Here is a 27259-nt window from a genome sequence, read left to right on the forward strand (position 1 = left end):
TATTGCTAAAAGCAGCGTAAAACTATCCAAATCTTATCCATATATTTGTGCTTAAAGTTGTAATTCAGGCCTGGTTCCTTTTTCTGCAGTGTTTCTCCTCAATAGCCATGTTTTATCAGAGCCCTGGAAAATGGTTACCTCCCTTCCTTGCACACATTTAATAATGGCAGACACTGAATGATATTTCCTATTAGAAGTATCTTGTCGAACTAAGCAATGCAAAGTATGTGACATAAGATTGATGGTAGGCTGAATTGGTAAAAGTGGTTTTACATTTTTATCTTTCATATTTTGTGAAACATCAATGTAGTATACATGTACGTTTAGTGTCTTCAGAAAGTTGCTTTAACTTGTTTGTTGTCAAAGCAAGATCACTATTTCTATATCATATATGTTGTATAAATGTAGTCAGGCGTGACATTTGGGGAAATGGTCTGAAATTATTCTGAACTGCACTGTTGCATGTGAAAGCTTACAGCTAGGGTTCTGTGGCTATGTCAACCCCTCCCTTCACAGTGGTGTTGAATTTGTTTTGACAATAGATTCTTTCCGCCTCAGTTGTTTTGTCTGTTATATGATATTTCCTGATGAAAACATTTCTGAAATGGTAACCTGGTAGACTTATCACTTCCAAAACAGACACAGAAAGTTGCCTTGATGTGCAGATGATGTTCCTATAGAATTGTGGAATGGTCAAGTGCTCCTCATGGAGGAAGGAGTGACATTTATGTCAGGTCACAAGTCAATTTCGACTCAAGCGTTGCAGAGAGTCAGCCTTTTTGGACTGGAGCATAGAATTCGAATAATTATCATTTGTGTTTTTGCTAATGGTGTTATGGGCATGTCTGATTAAACAATATTTGTTTAGACTTTTCTTGTCAGAAGTGTTAGGTAATGGAGGGACTACAGCCTTAGTTAGGTAAGGGTGTTTTGTATGTAGTCAAAGATGTACTGGTGGTCGGCTGAGAGAATAGCACAGCCTTGAGATGGGCATTACTGATTAAACAAAATTTGTTTAGACTTTTCTTGTCAGAAGTGTTAGGTAATGGGTGGACTACAGCTTTAGGTAGGTAATGGGTGGACTACATAGGTAAGGAATATTTTGTATGTAGTCAAAGGTGTACTGGTGGTCGGCTGAGAGAATAGCACAGCCTTGAGATGGGCATTACTGATTAAACAATATTTGTTTAGACTTTTCTTGTCGGAAGTGTTAGGTAATGGGTGGACTACAGCCCTAGGTAAGGGTGTTTTGTATGTAGTCAAAGGTGTACTGGTGGTCGGCTGAGAGAATAGCACAGCCTTGAGATGGGCATTACTGATTAAACAATATTTGTTTAGACTTTTCTTGTCAGAAGTGTTAGGTAATGGGTGGACTACAGCCCTAGGTAAGGGTGTTTTGTATGTAGTCAAAGGTGTACTGGTGGTCGGCTGAGAGAATAGCACAGCCTTGAGATGGGCATTACTGATTAAACAATATTTGTTTAGACTTTTCTTGTCAGAAGTGTTAGGTAATGGAGGACTCCAGCCTTAGTTAGGTAAGGGTATTTTGTATGTAGTCAAAGATGTACTGGTGGTCGGCTGAGAGAATAGCACAGCCTTGAGATGGGCATTACTGATTAAACAATATTTGTTTAGACTTTTCTTGTCGGAAGTGTTAGGTAATGGGTGGACTACAGCCCTAGGTAAGGATATGTTTTGTATGTAGTCAAAGGTGTACTGGTGGTCGGCTGAGAGAATAGCACAGCCTTGAGATGGGCATTACTGATTAAACAAAATTTGTTTAGACTTTTCTTGTCAGAAGTGTTAGGTAATGGGTGGACTACAGCTTTAGGTAAGGAATATTTTGTATGTAGTCAAAGGTGTACTGGTGGTCGGCTGAGAGAATAGCACAGCCTTGAGATGGGCATTACTGATTAAACAATATTTGTTTAGACTTTTCTTGTCAGAAGTGTTAGGTAATGGGTGGACTACAGCCCTAGGTAAGGGTGTTTTGTATGTAGTCAAAGGTGTACTGGTGGTCGGCTGAGAGAATAGCACAGCCTTGAGATGGGCATTACTGATTAAACAATATTTGTTTAGACTTTTCTTGTCAGAAGTGTTAGGTAATGGGTGGACTACAGCTTTAGGTAAGGGTATTTTGTATGTAGTCAAAGGTGTACTGGTGGTCGGCTGAGAGAATAGCACAGCCTTGAGATGGGAGTTATTATGTTTTGAATGTAGGCAATTGGTCAAATGATAGTTGAAGTTTTCTGCATTGGCTTTTTGAAGAGGCACAGGTTGCACCAGTTGATGTTCCTCCCATGAGCCGATGGTACTGACTGCACATGATCACAGCATTCTTTGTAGTTGCATCGGATTCTGTAAGGGGCGGTGGGGTAGCCTAGTTGTTAAAGTGTTTGCTCGTCACACCGAAGTCCCAGGTTCGATTCCCCACATTGGTACAATGTGTGAAGCCCATTTCTGGCATGCCTCCGCAAGTATTGCTGGAATATTGCTAAATCGGCGTTAAACCAAACTCACTCACTCACTAATTCTGTAACACAAAGGATTCAGAAACGTTGGACATACTTTCAAGTTTGTCTCCATGGACCTGCCAAAGAAAATAAAAGAAACAAGGAAATATTCATTCATTTCATGCTATTTTCACAAAATGTCGGCAAAAATTCACAACCAAATCTAAGTTTAGATACACTTATCCAACCTTTTGTAAGTACGTATAGTCATCAAAAACCTTTTTATTAGTGTGAAAGTTTTTTGTGCCAAAAACAAGCTAGATAAACATTTTAGGCCTTTCATATTTGAAACGCTGTTGGAACTAAGTATGTCACACAGTGTCTTGATCGTTAACCTGAAACTAGAAATCCAGGGTTCTACACAGACGTTTAAAAATGGGAGTCATGGTGACTCACAATATTTATATTTGGGAGTCATTTTCAATATTTGGGAGTCATGAAAATTTAATATTTCTTGTGTTTATCATTCTCAGTATGTAACTGTGTATGTCACACCACCAAATGAAACTACAGCATTGTTAAATTCAAACAGCCAGGATTACTGTCTCCTCTGTGTTCTCTGGAACAATCTGACAGCTCTGTAAAAGTCACACTATCATCAAACAATATCATTGTTTGCTTATCAAATCGATTTTATTGAACTGAATCGTTACGGCCACCTATAAAACTTGCGTCAAGCCTGACTCATATGATAGTATTTTGAGAGTCGTTAACAAAATTGTTGCGTCAAATACGCAGGAATCATGCGTCATGTAAAACCCTGAAATCTACATAAATTTTAAGTTTATCAGTGTTTGATAACCCTGTTTAAATTTGGCATGTCTCAAGTTGTATTGAACAGCTTTCCTGTAAACATTCATGCCATGGTTTACAGTGTGTGGAATTTATGCTGGTCCTGTGGTCCATGGCAAGTAAAAATTCATCAGGACCACTAAATGACAAGTTTGCAGTGGTGCTGGTGACCAGTGAATTTTGTATTGATAGTTCAGTAAATCTGTGAATGTTATTTTGGACCAGTGAAGTACAGACAGGACCACTACTTATTGTGGGTGTGTTTACTGTTCCTATAGTTGAAAATTTTGAAAGGTTTCTTTCCCTGGGTTTATAGTAGCATACAGGCTGTTTTAGTTTAAATGGGTTCATATATAAATGTATATGTATGTATATGCAGAGCTCCAGATAAGATTTAGCTAATGTGGGTACTGTACCCACTGTATTTTTTTGGAGTGGGTATTATGAATGTTGAGTGGGTATTCTCATTTTCCGTTACCCACTGCTTTCAAATATGTGCGTATTTCAGTCATTTTACACACCTAAGTAAATGTGTCATTGAGTAAGTTTACTAAGCAGGTATGTTCTGCCTTATGTCATACCTAATCAAAACCAACTTAAATATAAGGGAAATGATTTCATAAAAATCAGTCATCCTATACTGACAGTACAACACTTGTCCTATACTAACAGTACAACTTGACAGCAATCGATGTCTTTTTCATTATGCAAGCGATTTTTATAAGTATATTCTGTACCCATTTGTTTTAAACTCTTTGCGTATCTAACAGTTTAAATGCGTAATTGGTACGCAACAATTATTTTTCGATGTGTAATTGGAAATTTTCTATGCGTATTTTACCCGGATACGCAGCTTACCTGGGCCTCTGTATATGGCTTGTTACTTCAATGGAAACTTGCAGTTTTGTATTGTGTGTCAAATACTGATCTCAGTAGTTGATATTTGTTTGTATTCTATTTGTTAAATAGCAATTCGTATTTATTAGCCCATGTCATGAGATTTTTCCTGTGATCATATACAAGTACAGGAAATAATAATTATTTCCACTTCAAGTTTTACAAAGTTCGGTATGTTCTCTGTATATTTTCCAAATATAAACATCAATGGAAAATAATATTTCCAAATATAAACATCAATGGAAAATAATACAGTACAGGAAATAATGCACTAACAACTTTGAAACCATCCCCATTGACACAATGATCATGCGCTTCATCTTTTACCTGATGTGCATTGTATATTGCAGAAGCATGAACAGGCTAATTATTGGAAACATCAATGCATGTTCTTGGCACATAAACCTTCACATTTACAAGCATAATGGAATTCTAGGCAACAATAGAATGTATAACAGACTATGCAATTTTGCAATAGAAGTTGTAGGTATTCTACTAATAATCAAATGGGCCCTTAGTCGTTTCAGTACCTGAAACATAGCAGCTGGGGTCCCTGATATGATTTACATTATCAGCAGTGGTGTACTGTTAGGGTGAGCATCAGGCTGAGAAGTTCTGACCCTTACACATAAGGAATTGCGTTGCAGTCATTCAGTGGACATCACCAGAGCTCCAGATAAGATTTAGCTTATGTGGGTACTGTACCCACTGTATTTTCTTGGAGTGGGTATTATAAATGTTGAGTGGGTATTTCATTTTCCGTTACCCACTGCTTTCAAATATGTGCGAATTTTAGTCATTTTACTCACCTAAGTATTATGTCATTGAGTAAGTTTACTAAGCAGGTATGTACAGCCTTATGGCATACCTAATCAAAACCAAACTTAAGTATAATGGAAATGATTTAATAAAAATAACTCATCCTGTACTGATAGTACAACACTAGTCCTATACTAACAGTACAACTTGATACCAATCGATGTCTTTTTCATTACGCAAGCAATTTTTATAAATATATTCTGTACGCATTTGTTTTAAACTTTTTGCGTATCTAACATTTTAAATGCGTAATTGGTACGCAACAATTACTTTTCAATGCGTAATTGGAAATGCTCTGCATCACAAAAGGTCATAAAGGAAAATCCACACAAAATTGAGTCTGATGTTTCGCTGAGGCAAGTACTTAAAATAAGCAGGGTTACGTTGCACTTGGCAATTTGGAAGGAATATACATTAGGATGCCCCAACCTGGGCCACTATGAGCTGGTGGCCAGCGGAGTCTATGTATGGCAGGGAGAGCCTGGAAGATGACCACTGTCCTGGAAGACCTGTGGTGTAAGCAACAAATGAAATGATCCAAAGAATCCACAATATGGTTATCATCTACAGTCCATTTGATTACATTTGAGACTGATGAATTGCTCACTAACACACAATCTAATTATTGCAAAAAAAACAAATTTTGCCCAGTCACATGAAATCTACAGACCAACTCTGATGATTTGTCTCACAATTTTGGACACCTGAACAAAAAAATTGTTTAACAAATGGTCATTGTTTTGTTTTACGAGGGTGTACCACTTACTGGTAGAACAGCCAGGGAATCAGGTGTGTAGTAAAATTTCAATTTCCCACGTGCAACTCGCACACCTGAGACAAATCACCAGAGTTGGTCTGACGATTTCATGTGACTGTGCAAAAATTTGTGTTATTGCAATTATTATGCCCCCGCCATATATGGCTGGGGGCATATAGGGTTACCCTCGGTGGGACTCTAAAGGTGTGCATCTCATAGTTGCATAGATGTTTATTGAACTTGTTCGTGAATTTTGTTCAATTATTGATCTTTATATGTCTTATGAATGTCAGCGGGGGTATCCGTGTCCATGGACAGAATTTTTTCGTGTTAGAATTTGTTTTAGTTAGAAATTCCAATGAAATCAAACGGACTGTACTTGTGAATGACGGAATGTCTTGTAGCTAGGTCAGTAGGCTTTTCCTAAGCGAGAGCAAAATTTTACAGAGAGGTGTACAATGAAGAAAGAATCGGCACTTTGGGTTCTAAGACTCTTGCCATCTGATAATTGATGCACCAATCATATGTGATAATCCAGATCCGTTTGAAGCTTATCTAGACAGGTTCTGGTAATGATTTGAAACCTGAGTTCCAGACAATGACCCTCCCATCAGTTGGAAGGGTTATGGTCGCTATGTTACAGGATGGCAGGAGTGTCTGTATGGTGGACCCTATTCTTCAGGACACACAATATATGGAGCTTGTTCTGCTTCGTGTTAGGGCATGTCAGAGAAGGACCTCTGGAAATTTGTTTAATATCCCTTCAACATTGTTGGCTAATTTTTGTCATTATGGAAAGACATTATATTGAAAAGTCAATAATTTTACTGTTTTTTTGGTCAAATCTTTTTGCGTGAGGCTCTGAACATTTCAATCACACTACATATTAATGTAATACTGATCCACATATTCATGTGTTTTTGCTCTGAGTTTCTAAATATAATATGTATACATAACCATGAGGATATAATCATGTTTGTTCTAAAATACTCTCATTTCTTTTCTTTTCAGGCAAAGGGGAGTCAGTCAGATAGTGAGTTGGATTTAACTGGCAAGAGTAGTCTGTTAGTAACCCTGATAGACACCATGGTTGTGTAACAGCCAGATGAGAAAGATTAATGATTTGTCTTTCTATTTCATAACTAACTGTTTACCATGTATTTACTGGTAGGTTGGGAAAAGTGCACATAGTTTCAACAGTGTTTCCAGTACAAAGTTAGAATGCCTGGTTATTTCAAAGGCTGTCTGTCATTGTGTCCGGCAAATTTTAAAATATATTTTCTAATTACATCTGTCAATTTTATTTTTCATCGAAAAAGATTAAGTTTTCACAATGACATCGAGGTCTTGTCAAATAGATAATAGCAGTTTTGGAAAACCCCAGGCTAAAAATAGCTGCATTGACGCATTGCAATACCCTCTACATTTCTGATTGGTTGTTAGGGTGCAAGGTCTCGCACAAAGAAAAGGGTGATCACTTAACCAGTAAAATTTACAAATAACCAGTGTTTGAAATGCAAGCTGGTCACAATGTCCAGCTGTAAAAAATGCCAGTGGAAACACTTGAAAGAGCACTGGGAGATTGAACATATTGTGTGTCCATACTTTGTGCACATAATGTTCATTGATGTGGTGCCATGTTTCAGGAGCAGATACATCAGATTCCATAGATGGAGATAAACATGATTGTGTTGGTAAGTGGAATGTGGTTGGGTTACTTTAATCAGTGCTGATGTTGGCTGCAATTCATATTCACTCCTTCAAAATGTAAGCATTGATGGAAAGGTCCTTGTTAATTTTTTCATAGCTGAAATTCAATAGCAGCCAGATTATAGTCCGTTTGGCTCAAAAGCGGACCGATGAATTGCAATCTAACTCGAACACTAATAAACATAAAATACTCAATGAAACGCTGATCATAATCAAAACATCATACCCACTCTGTGAGGTTTTTGCAGAATTTTTGTCCTAAAAATAAAAAAGTTGTTTAACAATCTATCATTAAAATATTGACACAGTTCACTATTTGTTACGAGGGAGGAGTGCAGAGAAAGGGACAGCCAGGTGTTCGAGAACGGATGGAGACGGCACAGCATTGGTTAATGAATAAATAACTTTGTCTGTGAACGTGCTTCTCGAACACCTGGCTGTCCCTTTCTCTGCACTACTCCCTCGTAACAAACAGTGAACTGTGTCAATATTTTAATGATAGTTTGTTAAACAACTTTAATATTTTTAGGACAAAAATTCTGCAAAAACCTCAAAGAGTGGGTATGATGTTTTGATTATGATCAGCGTTTCATTGAGTATTTTATGTTTATTAATTTTCGAGTTAGATTGCAATTCATCGGTCCGCTTTTGAGCCAAACGGACTCTAGTTGAAATTCATCATTATATATATGACAGGTGACATTACAGGTTCTTAATTTGTTTTGCATTTCGTGATGTAGAAAGTGATAAGTAACATAAAACAAACATTCAGTGTCTCCTTATGCACTGTTTGTGTTGCTCGTTCGTCGTAGTGTGAGGTAAATATATACACTGATGTGTTGCTTCAGATGGGGAGGAAGAATCAGTTGAGTTCAGAAAGAGTCTCAGGAAAAGGAAAACACAAGGTATTACTGTATTTCCTTGAGTATAGAGCACACCCAAATATAATGTGAACCCCCACCTGAAGGCTATTCAGTGGGGTCCAATAATATACTGCGTTATTAGTGGAACCGCAGTATTTTGCCTTCGGTTTGGTATACCGTAATGCAATCCACAAATGTGGTATTTTCAATACTATCTAGTTATAAAATGACAGTTTTGTTCATTCAAAATAACAAAGATTATCGTTATTTTTGTCCCATGTCATAAAACAATGTAAGGTTTGGCTCTTGTCAATTTCCTGCATTATGATCATATCTCACATACCGAACCAAAACGGACCAAACCGAAGGCCTTGTAACGCAATATGTACCGTACCGTGGTAAGAACGTACCGTTTCACCCCTACTATTCAGTATTTTTACAAGAAATAATTTTAGTATTATTTGCAACTACATCAGAATCATTCAGTGAAGTCAGACATCAATGAATATGTATTAACAAACTTGGTGAATAAAAACACAGTTTAAATTATATTTCCTGCTTGGCTATTATATCTCTTCAGTGCAGAGATTACTATTCGTGTGTATATTGTCTAATAAACTCAGCTGGAAACAGCAATTAGCTGTGCACACTGATGTACACTTTCATCAAACTCTTTCTGGTGGTGAAAAAACGACATGTGAACGAAACAAGAAAAAATGACTTTGACAGTGTAAATTGAGCACGTTCCCCCACCTACTGGTGATTTAGTTGCAACAAACCCTTATAATATAACTGAAATGAATTATGATGCAGTGTTAAATAAAAAAGTTTCTGAATCTGACATTTTAGAAAAAAAATAATATCATTGAATTTTCTGTCCCTTTTGACAGCAATGTGATTGGCAAGATTCAGGAAAAGCATGATAAATATGCGGACCTCGCCTTTGAAATGTCTCGCTTGACACTGTCGTCAGGCTCCCCATTGTTCTCGGTGCCCTAGGTTTGGTACCTCCTGATCTCTTGGCGCAGATCAGGAGAGTGCCCGGGTTCTCCACCGGGAGCACAGCCCTTCTGACATTCTGGGTAATGCAGAAGGCTGCAGTGTTGGGGAGCCTTCATATTCTCCAAAAGTTCTTGGTGGGTTCGACTAGGCAGTGTTTCCTGGGAGAAGTCCCATTCGCTGTCTGGGCTGCGTGTAGAGGGGGCAAGGGCCCTGAGGTGATGATGAGCCTTACCAGCCTGACTGTGCCAGGATCACCCGAACCCTCTCTGCTGCATTTTCATCTTTAAGCTGTAAAACATAATGCTAATTTTTGCGCCTAGAATCCCAACACGATGCTGCTTTCTGGCGTTACATTATTACCCCGACAGAATTGTACTTTCAAAGCCGCTACTAAGCACTGTTGGCGACTGTATAGGTCCGTACATCCACTTCTCACATACCCATTTTGAACAGCTGGATGGACTGAGTGCAATGTGGATGAAGTGCCTTGCCCAGGGACACAACACAGTATGAGACACAGGTCACAAAATTTTGGTGTCTCCACCGGATTCGAACCTGGGCCTTTGGTGTGAGAGGCCAGCATGCTAACCACTACACCACTGTGCTCCACAGTTAATGTATACTTAATTGAATGGCATTTTGAGTAAAATTAATCAACTAGATTACCAATATTAGTCTAGATATGCAAACACCCTATTTAACTACGGGATAGTGTAACTACAGGGTTAACGTGTGTTATTAATACAATTTGTTGATACTTTATTTCTGATGACTGATAACAACAAGATGTACGAATGTAGTACTTTGGTACAGCTGATTGCAGTGTTTGGATATGTTTTTGACATATGGTTCTTTTTGCCAAGTTACAGTTGAAGCTTCTGCGCTTGAGATGGTAAAATCTTATGTTGACATAATAGTCAATCTGCAACAAATATGACTTTGTAAGGATATGGCACCTACAATAAATACTAGTAGCGGTCCGATTAATTGAAATAATCGAAGATTGGTCACAGTGACCAGACGACCAAGCAGTCTATCACATTTTCTCATAATCGAACGGGGCGGTGGGGTAGCCTAATGGCTAAAGCGTTGGCTCGTCACGCCGAAGACCCGGGTTCGAATCCCCACATGGGCACAATGTGTGAAGCCCATTTCTGGTGTCCCCCGCCGTGATGTTGCTGGAATATTGCTAAAAGCGGCGTAAAACCAAACTCAGTCAGTCATAATCGAACGCAAACAATTTTGGACATACTGGAACACTTGACGATGGAACATATCTTAGAAGCTGTCAGGGCCTGAAAGTGTGTTTAATTCTTAGAAAACTCACTTCACTTACTGAAAAGTCATGACTGAATATTTCTTGAAGACTCCAGGAAGTTTTTGTTTAGGATATATTAGTCATCACTTTAAAGTTGCAAGTTGCATGATTTTACACTGGATGTGAAATTAGCAAATGTGATTTGTGCAGTTTCTAAATAAAACAAAAGAAAACCAACAGAGAGCCACATAAAAGTGTGCACTACACCCAAGAAAACATGGTACTGACTGTACTGAATTAGTAGTGACGACTAGTGGTGTTCCGATTAATTGAAATAATCGAAGATTGGTCGCAGTGACCAAACGACCAAGCAATCGATCACATTTTCTCATAATCGAACATATATAATTTTGGAACTACTGTTTTAGTCTTTGAAAAACTTGACAATGGAACATATCTTAGAAATTGTCAGGGCCTGAAAGCGTGTTTAATTCTTAGAAAACTCACTTCACTAACTGAAAAGCCATGACTGAATATTTCTCTAAGACTCAAGGAAGTTTATGTTCATGATATATTAGTCATCACTTTAAAGTAGCAAGTTGCATCATGTTATACATATCTGCAATAACAATCTGGATTGGAAAATCTGAAAAATCTCGCTAACCAATTTCTTTTCGATGATTGTTCGTTGGTAATGAAGCAATCATCAATTGTGAGATTTCAACCAATTCCCAACTCTAGTGACGACTCCAGTAGGTGTAGGTCCACAGCAAGGTACATTGACGACAGTTACCAATTGTTTGCTGTTACAGAAGATGAGCAGTGTGATGCCACCACCGCCACAACGATACCAACAGAGATGGACGACTCAGGTGACACAGCCAACTCCTTGTCAGGTTTGTCTCATCATATATCTTCCTCTTAGTGTCACTGCTCTGTTTTAGGATCAAATCAAATTTTGAATGATAAATTTTCATCATCTGTGTACATTTATGTGGCAAGTAACGTAAATTTTCTCGACCTAACCAGTGTTATGTAATATGTGTTGTCACGTTTGTGCATTTGGCCCTCTACAGTTCTTCATGGACATGGAGAAGAAGCCTGTGACTTGAGCAAGCAAGATTGTTTTTTTGTGATCCTGGTTAGGCGGTGGGGTAGCCTAGTGGTCAAAGCGTTCGTTCGTCATGCCGAAGATCCGGGTTCGATTCCCCACATGGGTACAATGTGTGAAGCCAATTTCTGGTGTCCCCCGCTGTGATATTGCTGGAATATTGCTCAGTGTGGCGTAAAACCATATTCACTCACTCACTCACTCACTGAGCATTGTTTCTTTGCAGGTAAGAAGAGGAAGATGGAGGACGGCGTGGAATGTCCAATCACACCAGTCGTCACCATTGTATCGGAACATCAACCTACCCCGGTTGGCCTCAAGTCTTTATTACCGAGGAGTGTGACCACCACACCCACTAGTCAGCCAACCACAGACACATCCACCCCTGGGATGGGGAAAGGTGTGAAATGTGTATCCTCACCATTGGCGCTTCTGTCCAGCCAGTTGGCAGCTAGTAGGAGTGTTAACTCTGTGCCCAAACCATGTGGCCCCAAAAACTCTGAAGCATTACGTGCACTGCTGGTGTCTGGGTCCTCCTACCTCCCACCGAGAGGTCCTACAAGTGCTACTGCAATGCCAGTGTTAGGCCAGGTGAAGCGGGAAGGTGGTGGTGCTGACTGCTGTAACGGGGAGAAGATTGTGGCTCCACATGGCAGAGAGACCAAGGTGGCCTCAACACCCAATGGTCTTTGTTATCCAGTCACCCCACCTAAAACTCCAGAAGATGGAACTGCATGTGATAACTCATCCCACCCGCCGTCTTGTCCTGTAAGTTACTTGTTAATGATTAGGATTTCATTTATACAGTTTTAATTACTACTTTGCATGTTGTGAGAATTTCACCGGCATGCGTTTCTTCATTCCTTCAGAGAAAAGTTTTAGTCAGGATTTGTACATTGTGATGTGTTTATTGCTCTCACAGGCCCCCAAAACCATCAGTATTAACGACCGCCTCCGTGGTGTAGTGGTTAGAGCGTCCGCCCGGAGAGCGGAAGGTCGCGGGTTCGATCCCCGACCACGTCATACCAAAAGACGTTAAAATATGGTACTTGTTGGTCCCTGCCTGGCGCTCGGCATTAATGGGTACAACAAGGACTGGTCGGCTCGGAGTCAGTATAATGTGTCTGAGTGGGGTATTCATGCTTCACTGCGGCATGGTATGTCAGTGAGCTAGCACTATAAAACCAGCTTCAGTCTGGGCTAGTACAAGCAGCCGCACATACACATACACACGCATGCACGTCGTCATATGAGCGAAATATTCTCAAGCACGACGTAAAACCCAATTTCGAATCACACACATCAGTATTAACTTGCGTAAATATCATGCTGAAATTGTCCCACATGGCCTTTGTGTTATTCTTGCAGATGCTTTCTGATTACAAAACACAATTTTTGTATGATACCGTGGGTTATTTTGTTATTGAACTATTTCTGACAACATTATGTGTAATTTAATTTTAAGGCTTCATAGGTTTTTATTCAGTGCAGGCTGTGGAGATGCTTAATGTATTCTGATAGAAGTTTGATCTTCAGGTTATATATTTGTACCTCATACTCCAAGCAGAAAAGAAAAAGTCTGACCTGAAACATTAGATGGAGTGTGTTTGTGTTGCTTTTAGACTTCAGCTATGGGCATATCCCCAGACAAGGACATCATTCCCCTGTGCTGCTGTAAGATCAATGGTGCTTCCTTCAACAAGCTCACATCAGGCGTCACTTACTGTCAGGCTCTAGATTCTGTGGATGGCAAGGTGAGTGGACCTTTCGGCCATTGCAAAAATTTAAATCACATACACATCAGCAACAATACTTCCTGTTTTCATGAATCTCCGTGTTTGTTGATACAATGAAAGCCTTTTTTTTTATTACTTGGGTTACTGATCTGCTGGCCCAAAATATGAAGAAAGTGGAAAAAATAAATAAATTGTTTTACTTTTTTTTTTCCCATTACCGTATATGATCGTCTATAAACCGAATTTTGAGGACCAAAAAAGCAGTCTGTAGAAGGGGGTCGTCTTATCCATGGGTTACGCTTTCGTCAAACTTTTTTCCAGGGGTAAGAAAACAACATCGTATCACTTCGCGTGAACAAACAACAGAAGACGACTTTGTCAGTAGAGACGTCAAATTTGCAATTAAACATCACTAGACAAGATTATTTACCTCTTAAGTTCTAAGTTGTTTTTGCTGGGCATTGTATTATTTGCAGGGATTAAGATTACCGTGCGTATTTGTCAGTATTACAAAGCCGGAAATAGCAATCAGCTGTGCACCGCGTTCCGGCGAACAAGTTCAAACATGCACAATAATATCGGGACGAATTCTGGACGCAGTCATCAGTAAAATATAATACAGAATACCATTATTTAACCCAAAGAAATATATCCTAGCATTGTGTAATTTTAGTTACAGTTTTTGCTCTATAAATTAATTAAGATTACCGTGTGTATTTGAGCGGAAATAGCAATCAGCTGTTACCGTTTCCTGGCGAACAAGTTCAAACATGCACAATAATATAGCGGGACGAATTCTGACGCAGTCGTCAGTAAAATATAATACAAACTACTATTATTTAACCCAAAGAAATATATCCTAGCATTGTGTAATTTTATTTACAGTTTTTATGTAAAATATATATAATCAACACTAAGGTTATACGGACCCTCATGAATGTGGTAAGCACATGGAATGGGGTAAAATATCAGGAAGCCATTTAAATTCACACATTTTTACCGATGTTACTGTAAACTAGCAGTCAATGGAAAACGAGGCGGTAATCAGTTTGTGATTGTTGAATGGGGTAAAATAAGCAAGCCAGTTTGTTGCTACAATAAATATGATATTTAGAGAAGCAAAATATATTATGCATTTTCTGTCAACTACACTTCGTTTCGATCCGTGAGTAGACACAATATATATGACAGTGAATTCTTTGAATAATGTGGACCAAAGTTATAATTATTGGTAACTGCCAGTTGTCTGTGGTCGACGGGGATCGACTTATGCACGAAACATACCATTTTGACACTGATTTTAAGGGTCAAGTTTGGGGGTCGTCTTATCCATGGGGTCGTCTTATAGACGGTCATATACGGTATATGTCACCTACCTGATAAAAAACAAAGTGAACAATAATATAAAAAATAGCAAATTACCTTTCAAATATTCCTTGAAACTATTTTCTATTTTACAAAAGAAAATCGCACAAATCTTCAGAACTCATAACACCACGATATACTCAAGTGTGCAAATAACATCTCCATATTCCCCTTATTTTTTCTTTTTTTCTTTTATCCCCCCTACTGACTTAATATACCTGCTCCAGGTAATGGGTTGCTGCAACAAGGTGAGCAACAACCAGTTGGTGCGTCCTGCCGTCAAGATCCCCTTCATGGCAGTGTGCGAGGCCCATCGCAAAAGGCTCAAGTTGCATCAGTGCTGCCCGGGCTGTGGACATTTCTGCACACAGGTAGGTTGATTGGATAAACATTGTGTACAATCATAAATCTCTAGTCTGATTACAGGTTGCAGAAACTAATATTTGACATATGTGTTTCAGGGCAAGTTTTACCAGTGTAGGAAGGAGGGTGGTACGTCAGTGCACAGTTTCCACAAGCTGTGCCAGGTGTTGAAAGATGGCAAGTACTACTGCCCTCATTGTGGGGAAGAGTCAGCTCAAATGGAAATCTGCTTGGGCTACAGTGACGCCCCACAGCCCATGGCCATTCCAGACAGCAAGAATACTTCAAGGAGGGCAATGTGAGTGCACACTGGCTAGGGGAGGGTTGTGGCCTGTAGCGTATTAGTGGCATAGCTGCATACGTACAGCATCAATGCATGTGCTTAATTTCAAGTGATCTATTTGTGCTTACAGATCCAAGGTGAAACCAGCATTTGTGTATCCTCAGCTGAGGGGGAAGGAGAATGAGGACACAGACACAACACCACCTGTAACTCACACACTTCCGTCATTGAAGACCTTATCTACAGGTACGTTCTGCATGCACACACAGCCTATCTTCTGGTAGATTCTCCATTAGCAAAGACCTTATCTTGATCTAAGTCCTGCGTACACAAAGACCTTATCTTCAGGCAGGACCTTCATCTTTAGTTAGGTTCCACTTACACTATGATCTTATCAACAGGTAGATTCTGCTTACACTAAGACCTATCTTCAGGTAGATTCTACTTACACTAAGACCTAATCTACAGGTAGATTCTACTTACACTAAGACCTATCTACAGGTAGATTCTATTTACACTAAGACCTTATCTTCAGGTAGGTTCTAGGTTCTTACACTAAGACCTATCTACAGGTAGATTCTATTTACACTAAGACCTCATGTTCAGGTAGGTTCTACTTTCACTAAGACCTATCTACAGGTAGATTCTATTTACACTAAGACCTTATCTTCAGGTTGGTTCTACTTTCACTAAGACCTTATCTTCAGGTAGGTTCTACTTTCACTAAGACCTTATCTACAGGTAGGTTCTACTTTCACTAAGACCTTATCTACAGGTAGGTTCTATTTACACTAAGACCTTAGTCCTGCGTACACAAAGACCTTATCTTCAGGCAGGACCTTCATCTTTAGTTAGGTTCCACTTACACTATGATCTTATCAACAGGTAGATTCTGCTTACACTAAGACCTATCTTCAGGTAGATTCTACTTACACTAAGACCTAATCTACAGGTAGATTCTACTTACACTAAGAGCTATCTACAGGTAGATTCTATTTACACTAAGACCTTATCTTCAGGTAGGTTCTATTTACACTAAGACCTATCTACAGGTATATTCTATTTACACTAAGACCTTATCTTCAGGTAGGTTCTATTTACACTAAGACTTTATCTTCAGGTAGGTTCTAATTACACTAAGACCTTATCTTCAGGTAGATTCTACTTACACTAAGACTTTATCTTCAGGTAGGTTCTACTTACACTAAGCCCTAATCTACAGGTAGATTCTACTTACACTAAGACCTTATCTTCAGGTAGGTTCTACTTTCACTAAGACTTTATCTTCAGGTAGGTTCTATTTACACAGGAAACAGGCCAGGGCCCCATTCTGCTAAAAAGATTTTGTCACTGTGATAAACCTCAGTGGAAGTATGGAAGATTACTTTGTGGATGAAGAGCTTTAACTTCAGATAGACTCTACATTGCACAAAGAAAATATGTTGAAATGAAACCTGCTGGATGTTCCTATTGTTGTGTAACATGTTTGTCATTAGAGGAATGCTGCATATGGCGCTGATCATGGTATTTTGTCTGTCTTCAGAGGGGCTCCCCTTAGGTCCATCTCGTCACCATCTGGAGAAGATGCTGACCAGCCTAACAGAAGAAAGGTTGGTGTTGTTTCATAGATCTCAGTGGCCGACCTTCAGTTTATAGCAAAAGTACATAAACACTTAGGCTCCATTGTTATCCCCTGCAATGTGTTTGTTGGGGTTGGGGAGGGAGGGGGGTGGAGAGTGGGAGTGTGTCCGTCTGTAAAAATTCGTCATTTCTGGAGCAGACCATAAAAAACGTTCAATGTTTTTTCACCAGACTTGGCACATAGATCTGGTGGTGAACTGGTGACTTTTGGTAGTCTTGGATTTCTGAATGAAATATTAATTGTGTTTCCATGGCAACAACTTTCACTTTGACTGAAATTTGGTGTTGATGCTCTTTTCCGAATCAGAACTTTAAAACCGTTCACTATTTCTTCACCAAATTTGGCACATAGATAGGTCTGGTTGTGAACTGGTAGTTTTGGATTTCTGAATTTAATATTTTTTGCATTTCCATAGCAACAAGTTTTACTTTGACTGGAATTGGTCGTGGTGCTCCTTTCTGGAGCAAAACTTAAAAACCTTTCTTTACTCTCCTTCCACTTTGCGGGTATTCAAGAACCTAATTACAGTTAATAGTGCCACTCTATTTCCAATATCATCATCAAAACATAGAAGCACTCAGGCAGTCTGTTGTTGATACAGGCATGCTAGTATAGGATGAGTGTACATATGTATGTTTTCATTAGATCAATGTGAAGAACTATGTAACATTTGACATGGTCATAACTAGTTGTATTTTTCCGTTGCAGAATATTTGGGGATATTGATGACTTTGTCTTTTTGTTGAAACTGAAAGTTTCCCATTTAGTTTTGTTTTTGTTTTATGATTGTATTTAAGGTGATGAAAGGATAAATAAGAAATATTCCTAGATGTATTTTATCATTGAACATGTGCAAAAATTCAGATTCTGAACAAAATCGATGTTTTTACAGGTTTGATTGCTGAAGGCACCTCTATAAATCTAATATTCATCACAAGAAATATTGCAATGTAGACGTGGAATATGTTTGTGTATACTATTTTGAAACCAGATGATGACATCAGTTCTTGAGGGACCATGGTGTGTTGGAAGAGTTTTATTTTATAGGTAAAGGGAGGTAACTCTGTAAAATTCTTTGATCAGACATTTTGTCTCCCTTGGACCACTATTTTACACTGATGAGAACGTAACTAATTCCTTCTTTTATGTTTGTAAATGTTTTTGTTTGTCAAACTATAACTATTTTTATTCTGTTTCAGGCCTAAGAAGTACAGGAATTTATCTAGGAGCATGTACATGCCAGCCTATGAGGGAGACCTGGAGAAACTACTCTATATGTTGAGTGAGTGTCATCGATACGTTGTCATAGCTTGGGCAGCAAAGTGTCCATAGGATCATGCTTATGATGTTTCTAAAATTACAGGAATTGTATTTAAATAAAGAAAATGAAATTTGTATACACTTGACTGTGATGGTTCTGCTCTTCTACATGATGGTGTACTGATTAACAGTTGATGGAGTGGATCCCAATTATCAGTACGAGGAGTATGATGACGAGACTGCCCTCCACGGGGCAGCAGCTAGCGGTCATCTGGCCATTGTCCACGTCCTCGTCCAGGCAGGTGCAGCTACTCACCTGAAGGACAAGACACTGAAGACACCCCTGATGATGGCGGCTGAACATAACAAGCCTAACGTTGTACAGTACCTCATGAAGGTTGGGGCCAGGGTGGATGACCGGGTACGTGCAGTTACTTATGGATTATGTTCAGTTAAACTCTTAGTTCTTAAGGTAACTTTCAACTGTGATGTTTATACACACTGTAATTTCAGTGTTAATATGTCCACCATATTGAAAATTATATAAATGTACAGAGATTCTCTAAAGACCTGTAATTCCTGACTGTGTGAAAATCAGAGTCTGACATGTCTGACTTGAACCGGGGGCAGTGGGGTAGCCTGGTGGTTAAAGGGTTCGCTCATCACGCTGAAGATCCGGGTTCGATTCCCCACATGGATACAATGTGTGAAGCCCATTTCTGATATCTCCCGCCGTGATGTTGCTGGAATATTGCTTTAAATAATGTAAAACTAAACTCACCTACTCACTCGCTGACTTGAACTGACCTAATGATTAAGTAGCTCTACACAGCTGGATCCCTCAGTAAGGATCAACAGCGTACATTGTGCCCAACTGCATTTTCCAAGTCCAAACTGATTGCCCGTTTTTCTAAAAACCAGTTGTGTTTAAAATGTTTATTGTGACTAACTGTAGTACATGTGTCTGCCCTGGTCGTGTGTCTGCAGGGGGAGGATGGGATGACCTGCATCCACTATGCTGCTAAGGCGGGACACACTGAGGTCATCAAACTACTGCTGGAGAGTGGCAAAATTGGACCTAATGCACAGGTTAGTGCTTACACTGTCACTGTGGTTCTAACAACATTGATTTTTATGGGAAGGCAAGATCGCCAAAATACTTTATTGCATTTCCTGCAGTGTTCATTCAAGTCACTGAAGTAAGTTTACGTGTAACCTTTAGCACACAAGTACCTACCACCATGTGAAGTAGGAAGGACCTTGTAATCGAAATCTTGTAACTGTGCATGAGCCATTGTGAAAATGGTACTAGCTCTTGTAACTTGATGGTATATATACCATACCTTGATGGTAAGATACGTAAGTGTACGATATATCACTGATTGAGTGAACAAATTAATCATTTTCACTGACATTGATTGTGTGAACACATTAATCAGTGCCATTATAATCAATATCCACTCACATTCAATCATCTCAGTGAGCTAAACTCAGGAAAATGATCTCAGTAAATTCATATTTCACCACATAGTTCAGAATTTTACAGCACCCAGTGACTTAATCCCTTATAACAACAACATCAAGGAGATTATACTGTAATAACAAAATTCTACTTTTACTAATTCTGCCCCACTGAAGAACATACAAAAACATGGCTTCATTGTTTAAAGTGATGTATCTTTCTCAGAAAGAATATGCCACAGATCCATTGAATAAATGAATATTTATCATGTTCATGCACCAAAATTATTTGAACTATTTTCCTGACATGCAGAACTTTTCACCAGTAAGCAGTATTCCCGGATTTAGTTACCCCTGACACATGAAGATCCAGGTTACGTTTGATCTTTAGTAACCCATGCTTGTCGTAAGAGGCGACTAGCGGGTTCGGGTGGTCAGACTCGCTGACTTGGTTGACACATGTCATCATATCCCAGTTGCGTAGATCAATGCTCACACTGTTGATCACTGGATTGTCTGGTCCAGACTCGAATATTTGCAAACCGCTGTCATTTAGCTGGAATATTGCTGAGCGCAGAGTAAAACTCAACTCACTCACTCACTCACTCACTCACTCACTCACTCACTCACTCACTCACTCACTCACTCACTCACTCTCACTCACTCACTCACTCACTCGTTCGTCACCTCTGACACTGTCTTTGTAGGATGATGGCGGATGGACACCTATCATCTGGGCAGCTGAGTCACAGCTTATTACCACTGTCAAGTACCTCATCTCACAGGGAGCTGACCCAACCGTCAAGGATAATGTAAGTTTGTGGGGACACTTAGAGCTCATCCACTGTTTGCGAACCAACAGGGTATTTTGTAGTTTGTGAGTAGCCTGTGTCTAATATAGTTTATGTCGGTCAAGAAAGATAGCCTTGTGTCAGCTGAATAGTTATAGGCAAATCAAGATTTGAAATCGCACGTTTAAATTGAAAGCCTCCAAAGGTTTTGGTGCCCTCAGCTTCTATAATGTCTCCAACTATAGTCCGTTTGGCTCAAAAGCGGACCGATGAATTGCAATGTAACTCGAAAACTAATAAATATATAATACTCAATGAAAAGCTGATCATAATCAAAACATCAGACCAACTCTGTGATTTGTTTGCAGAATTTATGTCCTAAAATTAAAAAAGTTGTTTAACAAACTATCATTAAAATACTGACACAGTTCACTGTTTGTTACGAGGGAGTAGTGCAGAGAAAGGGACAGCGAAGTGTTCGAGAAGCACGTTCACAGACAAAGTTATTTATTCATTAACCAATGCTGTGCCGTCTCCATCCGTTCTCGAACACCTGGCTGTCCCTTTCTCTGCACTCCTCCCTCGTAACAAATAGTGAACTGTGTCAATATTTTAATGATAGATTGTTAAACAACTTTTTTATTTTTAGGACAAAAATTCTGCCAAAACCTCACAGAGTGGGTATGATGTTTTGATTATGATCAGCGTTTCATTGAGTATTTTATGTTTATTAGTGTTCGAGTTAGATTGCAATTCATCGGTCCAATTTTGAGACAAACGGACTATACACATTATTGAGAGATCCTTGTGATTCTGTACTTCAAGTGCTGAAGTAGACCTGCATGCTCATGTTCCCCATTTCACTGGGTTGTCTTGCTGAAGTATGGCTAATCCCCTACATTCCCCATATCACTGGATTGTCTTGCTGAAATATGGCTAATCCCCAACATTCCCCACATCACTGGGTTGTCTTGCTGAAGTATGGCTAATCCCCAACATTCCCCACATCACTGGATTGTCTTGCTGAAATATGGCTAATCCCCAACATTCCCCACATCACTGGATTGTCTTGCTGAAATATGGCTAATCCCCAACATTCCCCACATCACTGGATTGTCTTGCTGAAATATGGCTAATCCCCAACATTCCCCACATCACTGGATTGTCTTGCTGAAAAATGGCTAATCCCCAACATTCCCCACATCACTGGGTTGTCAGACTTATTTTGACTGAATGCTAATGTTCCAATATGATTGACCGGTGAAAATACAGGTTAGAATTGATCTTCAGTAATCCATGCTTGTAGTAAGAGGTGACTTAAGGGATCAGGTGGTCAGGCTCGCTGACTTTGTTGACACATGACATCGTATCCCAATTGCGTAGATCGATGCTCATGGTGTTGATCCCTGGATTGTCTGGTCCAGACTCGATAATTTACAGACTGCCACCATATAGCCGTGATATTCCTGAGTTGGGCGTAAAACTAAACTCACTCACTCCAACATGACTGGGTTTGTATAGCTGTAGTATGACTAATTGTGTGGCACTGACTCGCTCGGTAGACACTTTGTAAAGTGGAGTTTCCAGCTGTTCATGATTTACTGTATTGCTATGGTTCTCCTATATGAACCTTCTCACTATGTGGGACGCATGAAGATCCGGGGTAGAATAGGTCTTCAGCAACCCATTCTTGTCATAAAAGGCAACTATGCTTGTCGTAAAAGGCAACTAACGGGATCGGGTGGTCAGGCTCACTGACTTGGTTTACACATGTCATCGGTTCCCAATTGTGCAGATCGATGCTCATGCTGTTGATCACTGGATTGTCTGGTCCAGACTCGATTATTTACAGACCGCCGCCATATAGCTGGAATATTGCTGAGTGCGGCGTAAAACTAAACTCACTCACTCACTCACTCTCACTATGTGGACTGTTGGCAGGAGGAGAACACAGGCCTACACTGGGCAGCCTACGCTGGTAGTGTTGCCATCACAGAGATGTTTTTGGATTCAGGATGTGAGTTCGACACACCCAATGAACACGGAGATCGACCATTGTAAGTGAGCTTGGCAGAACTCATGCTTTATCCGCTGACTGTCAACACTTGTATTTAGGTTCTTCAATAAGTGTATCATTGGCTGATTACCGACCATATGTTTGTTGTGTTACTGCAGAATCTGTTAAGCATGGGGGGGCGGTGGGGTGGTTTAGTGGTTAAAGCATTCACGGCGTAAAACCAAACACACTCACTCACTGTTAAGCATGGGGGCGGTGGGGTAGTTTAGTGGTTAAAGCATTCACGGCGTAAAACCAAACTCACTCACTCACTGTTAAGCATGGGGCGGTGGGGTAGTTTAGTGGTTAAAGCATTCACGGCGTAAAACCAAACTCACTCACTCACTGTTAAGCATGGGGGCGGTGGGGTAGTTTAGTGGTTAAAGCATTCACGGCGTAAAACCAAACTCACTCACTCACTGTTAAGCATGGGGTGGTGGGGTAGTTTAGTGGTTAAAGCATTCACGGCGTAAAACCAAACTCACTCACTCTGTTGTTAGAGCATGGGGTAGGGTAGTTTAGTGGTTAAAGCATTCGCGGTGGGGTAGTTTAGTGGTTAAAGCATTCACGGCGTAAAACCTAACTCACTCACTCACTATTAAGCATGAATTTAACTTATATTGCCAACAGGCATCATGTTGATGTAACGATCCAGAAGGTTTTGTCTGTCTCACAGTCCCTGAACCACATTATTTTCCCTACTGCCAAGCCCTCTCTGCAATGCTAAAGCTCTAAATGAAGAATCTCTGGTCTCCCTGGGGCTCCTTTTCAATTTATATGGGTTTGTTTGTTACTACCAAAATTATATATATTCAGAGACTAAGCGTTAGTCTAAAGAAGGTTATGCATTTCTGCTTTGTTTTAGATAACCTGTTCATATGATACAATTACTGTTGTTTCCTCTTGCAGACATATAGCAGCCCGACAGAACCACTATGAGAGTGTTGTGTAAGTATTTCCTGTTACTGTGCTCCTGTGTCTCTGTGCATACTTAGATGTATGAGGCCATGCTTGTTTCTTGAGCATACTGAAACACATCCTCGATAATCTCCAGGGTATATGTTACAATCACTCTCCGCTATACCCTGGATGCATCACGGCTTGGCCCGATGATTTTATTACCTCCCTTTGCTGGCTTTCTATCCAGTCAAGTGTCTACGCTGGGAAGTTGAGCGTAGCGATCACAACTCACTTTCGCTTTTTAAATCATCTAACTGATTAAACTTGGCAACATAATAATATATTGCTGCAGAGGTACTCTGAAAGAGGTAGAAGGAGTTCTTGCATATATCTTTTTAAGATTTCAGACGTGTCGATTTGTCTGTATGTTTGCCCCCAACATCTGAGTCGCACTGAAGACCCAGGTTCGGTACAATGTGTGAATCCCATTTGTGGTGTCCCCTGCCGTGATATTGCTGGAATATTGCTATAAAACTAAAGTCACTCACTCACTTAATTTTCAGGGGTCCTGGTCTGCAAAATGGGGATTCCAGACACTTAAATATTATTATTAATACTATGTTGTAATTCAGTTACTGTTATTGTATTGTGTATCATGATCATCACATTGTTACAGTTATTAAATTGCAAATGATACTGTAACCCAACTAGTACAAAACTCTGTGATAACTTATTGTTACTTGATTGAAAATTTACAAAAGGTATTTAGACTTTTTCTGTGTCCCTGTGGATGCGCTATTAAATTTCGTTGCATCCATTTTCAATTTTTATCCATATAGGGCGCAGGAATTCGCGTCCTGTAAATGCCTGCAGACTCTTGATACCTCAACCTGGATCTTAAGGAAGTTAGACCCATTGTTTAGTATGACATAGATCTCTTGACCAGTCTGGCCATGGATTGTGGTGTTACAGGCATCTATATCTGTCAATATGGAGGGCTGATGGTTAATCAGCGACAATTAAAATTAGGCTGGCATTGTTGACCAATGGTGATATTGAAATGTTTTCAAACACAGTGTCAGGGTTCAAATGTAATTGTCACAGTTCATGTCTTTAGCAAATCCTAAATCATTTCTGGTGCAGTGTTTTGCTGATGTTGAAATTGTACAATGTTAGGCCTTTTTTTTTATTACTTGGGTTACGTATACGCCGACCCAAAATGTGAAGAAAGTGGAATAAAAATAAAAATTGTTTTTATGCCCCCTGTACGAAACAGGGAATGTACTCTATCCACTTCTCCACAAAAAACGCTCTCATGGAATTCAGTGAACTTATACATGGGGTTTTGGGGACTCTAATGGTGTGCATCACATATTTTGTTTTTGTATTTTATTGGGTTTTTTGTAAGTTTAGAGACATTTGAACTTAGTACATTTTGCTGAATTTCTCTTTGATGATAGTGAATAGGGGATTAAGTCTATCCACTTCTCCACAAAAACTGCTCAACAGAATTGAATGAACTTCTACATGTCTTTTGTAGGGACTCTAAAGGTGTTCATTTCATAATGTTTTATGCAATTTCTTAATTTTGTCACTTTTACAGATGTTTGAACTTAGTTGAATTTTGTTCTATTCAGCCTGTTGGTTCCATCCAACAGGGGGTGTACGTTATCCACTTCTCCTCAAAAACTACTTTATGGAATTCATTTAGATTACACATGGGCTTTATAGGGACTCTAAAGGCGTGCATCTCATATTTTGATTTTGTATTTTATTTATTTTTCCAATTTTAATGCAGTTTGAACTTACATAAATTTTGTTGAATTTCTCTGAATATAGTGTTATAGGGGATGAAGTCTATCCACTTCTCCACAAATCTGCTCAACAGAATTGATTGAGCTTCTACATATGTTTCATTGGGACTCTTTGGATATATTTATTTTATAATCAACCATGATATTTATTTTAGTAGAAATTAATCACCAGAGCACATTCAGTGTAAGGGAGCGCTTCCTACAGCGGCGGGGCATCCATGTCCCTGGACACAATTTTTTCTTGTTAAAATTTTTTTGGCGTTATATGCCTAATCGACCTACTAATTTTTAAAACAAAATTCTGTTAACCAAGTAATTAAAAAAGGCCTTATGAATGTTTTGTTGTTTTCAGGCTGCTCCTAGCCCGTGGTGCTGATGTAGAAGTGAGGAACAACAATAACGAAACTCCACTCACGGTATGGCTCTGTCTGTGCTCTTGTAGAAGATCATCTGATGGTCTCACTTTGTTTCACATTAATGACTGAAACACACCGTCACAGGGAAGTCCCCTATCTTCATGTGAATGGTGTGTGAAGCCCATTTCAGGTGTCCCCTGCCGTGATATTGCTGGAACATTGCTGAAAGCAGCGTAAAACTAAACTCACTCACTCATGTGAATGGAATTGTGCTGAAATCAGCCCAAAGCTATACTCACTCAGCCTCAGAGTGAACATGTGGAGATTCATCTTTTAGAGTATTGAGGTCACATATTTTGATCAAACATGGTAGTTCTTGATACCATGCGTCCTTTTACAGTATTTAGCACACATGAATTACTCTTTTGGCTTGCATTTTTGGTGTAGTTGTTAGAGCGTCCGCTGCGTCATACCAAAAGACGTTGATATATGGTTTCTTGTTAGTCCCTGCCTGGCGCTCAGCATTAATGGGTACAACAAGGACTTGTCGGCTCAGAGTCAGTGAGCTAGCACTATAAAACCAGCTTAAGTCTGGGCTAGTACAAGCAGCCACACATACACACGCATGCATGTCGTCATATGAGTGAAATATTCTTAAGTACCGGATGTTAAACCCCATTTCACCACTTGCGTTTAACTGGAGTCAGTCATGCTCTGTCAAAGCTCTGATTTGTCCACTTGTGTCCTCTAAGAGAGGGATGTTTGTTTCATTGTATCTGTGGTTGCTGCTGTTCCAGTGTTGTCTGGATCAGACCAGTTCTACGTGGATGGCTCTCAAAGTCAACAAGCAGCTCAAAGGATTTGCTGCTAAACTCACTCGGCCAGAAAAGTTGCTTCATAGGTAAGACACAATATTGGATGTGCTTATCTGTATAAAGTATTTTCATTCATTATTATTATTTATTATCCTTGTCGCGTGAATGTCAGTCTCAGAGATGCCAACCTCTTAGAATCTATCGTAGTCGCTACAAATGTTAGCCTCCAACTACGCCAATACGATTGCACTAGAAATTCTACAAAATTTAAAGAAAAATCTTTAAAATTCTGATATGTAGACAAAAACATATAATTTTTCCTTATCCTGACTCATGCTCTTTTGCTTGTCCCCTTCCTCTTGCGAACATAGTGGAACACTTGTATCTCCTTAATTGAAGCTCCCTTCATTGTAAAATCACTAATTGGTACTCACCCACGAGTTACCTCCCCTGCCGTAAGCGCGGGAACAGGTGTCGCCACCCTCTGGCCTCATGCTTCACTCTCTTCTTCTTCAGTACAGGATGTGAGGAGAAGCCTGTGTTCTCCTTACACACTATATCCTTTGGTTTTCTTAGTTAGTTACCTTTTATAGTTTACTATAAAGGTATAGCTAGTATCCTTCAGTTATTTGCGTTAATAAATTAATCGTATTTCACTGTTTATTCGTTGCGTGGAGTTAGAGTGATTGTTCAGC

The 27259-nt window shown here is 39.5% G+C and overlaps 1 protein-coding gene across 1 annotated transcript in view; it reads left to right on the forward strand.

Annotated features, from left to right (window-relative positions):
• Positions 1-27259, forward strand: part of LOC124291244 — a 61031-nt gene that overhangs the window by 23124 nt on the left and 10648 nt on the right. The window contains exons 3-20 of the mRNA XM_046728186.1: positions 6790-6811; positions 7425-7472; positions 8337-8393; positions 11424-11507; positions 11949-12490; positions 13345-13476; positions 15051-15194; positions 15285-15484; positions 15600-15715; positions 17013-17079; positions 18311-18393; positions 18563-18792; positions 19359-19460; positions 20540-20644; positions 22565-22680; positions 23589-23627; positions 25746-25809; positions 26547-26650. Coding sequence (XP_046584142.1) covers positions 6790-6811; positions 7425-7472; positions 8337-8393; positions 11424-11507; positions 11949-12490; positions 13345-13476; positions 15051-15194; positions 15285-15484; positions 15600-15715; positions 17013-17079; positions 18311-18393; positions 18563-18792; positions 19359-19460; positions 20540-20644; positions 22565-22680; positions 23589-23627; positions 25746-25809; positions 26547-26650 — 2255 coding nt within the window. The remainder of the gene's footprint in view (positions 1-6789; positions 6812-7424; positions 7473-8336; positions 8394-11423; positions 11508-11948; positions 12491-13344; positions 13477-15050; positions 15195-15284; positions 15485-15599; positions 15716-17012; positions 17080-18310; positions 18394-18562; positions 18793-19358; positions 19461-20539; positions 20645-22564; positions 22681-23588; positions 23628-25745; positions 25810-26546; positions 26651-27259) is intronic.

Source organism: Haliotis rubra, unplaced genomic scaffold (genome assembly GCF_003918875.1).
Source record: "Haliotis rubra isolate DU_JTF1 unplaced genomic scaffold, ASM391887v1 Scf488, whole genome shotgun sequence".
NCBI classification, from domain to species: Eukaryota; Metazoa; Mollusca; class Gastropoda; order Lepetellida; family Haliotidae; genus Haliotis; species Haliotis rubra.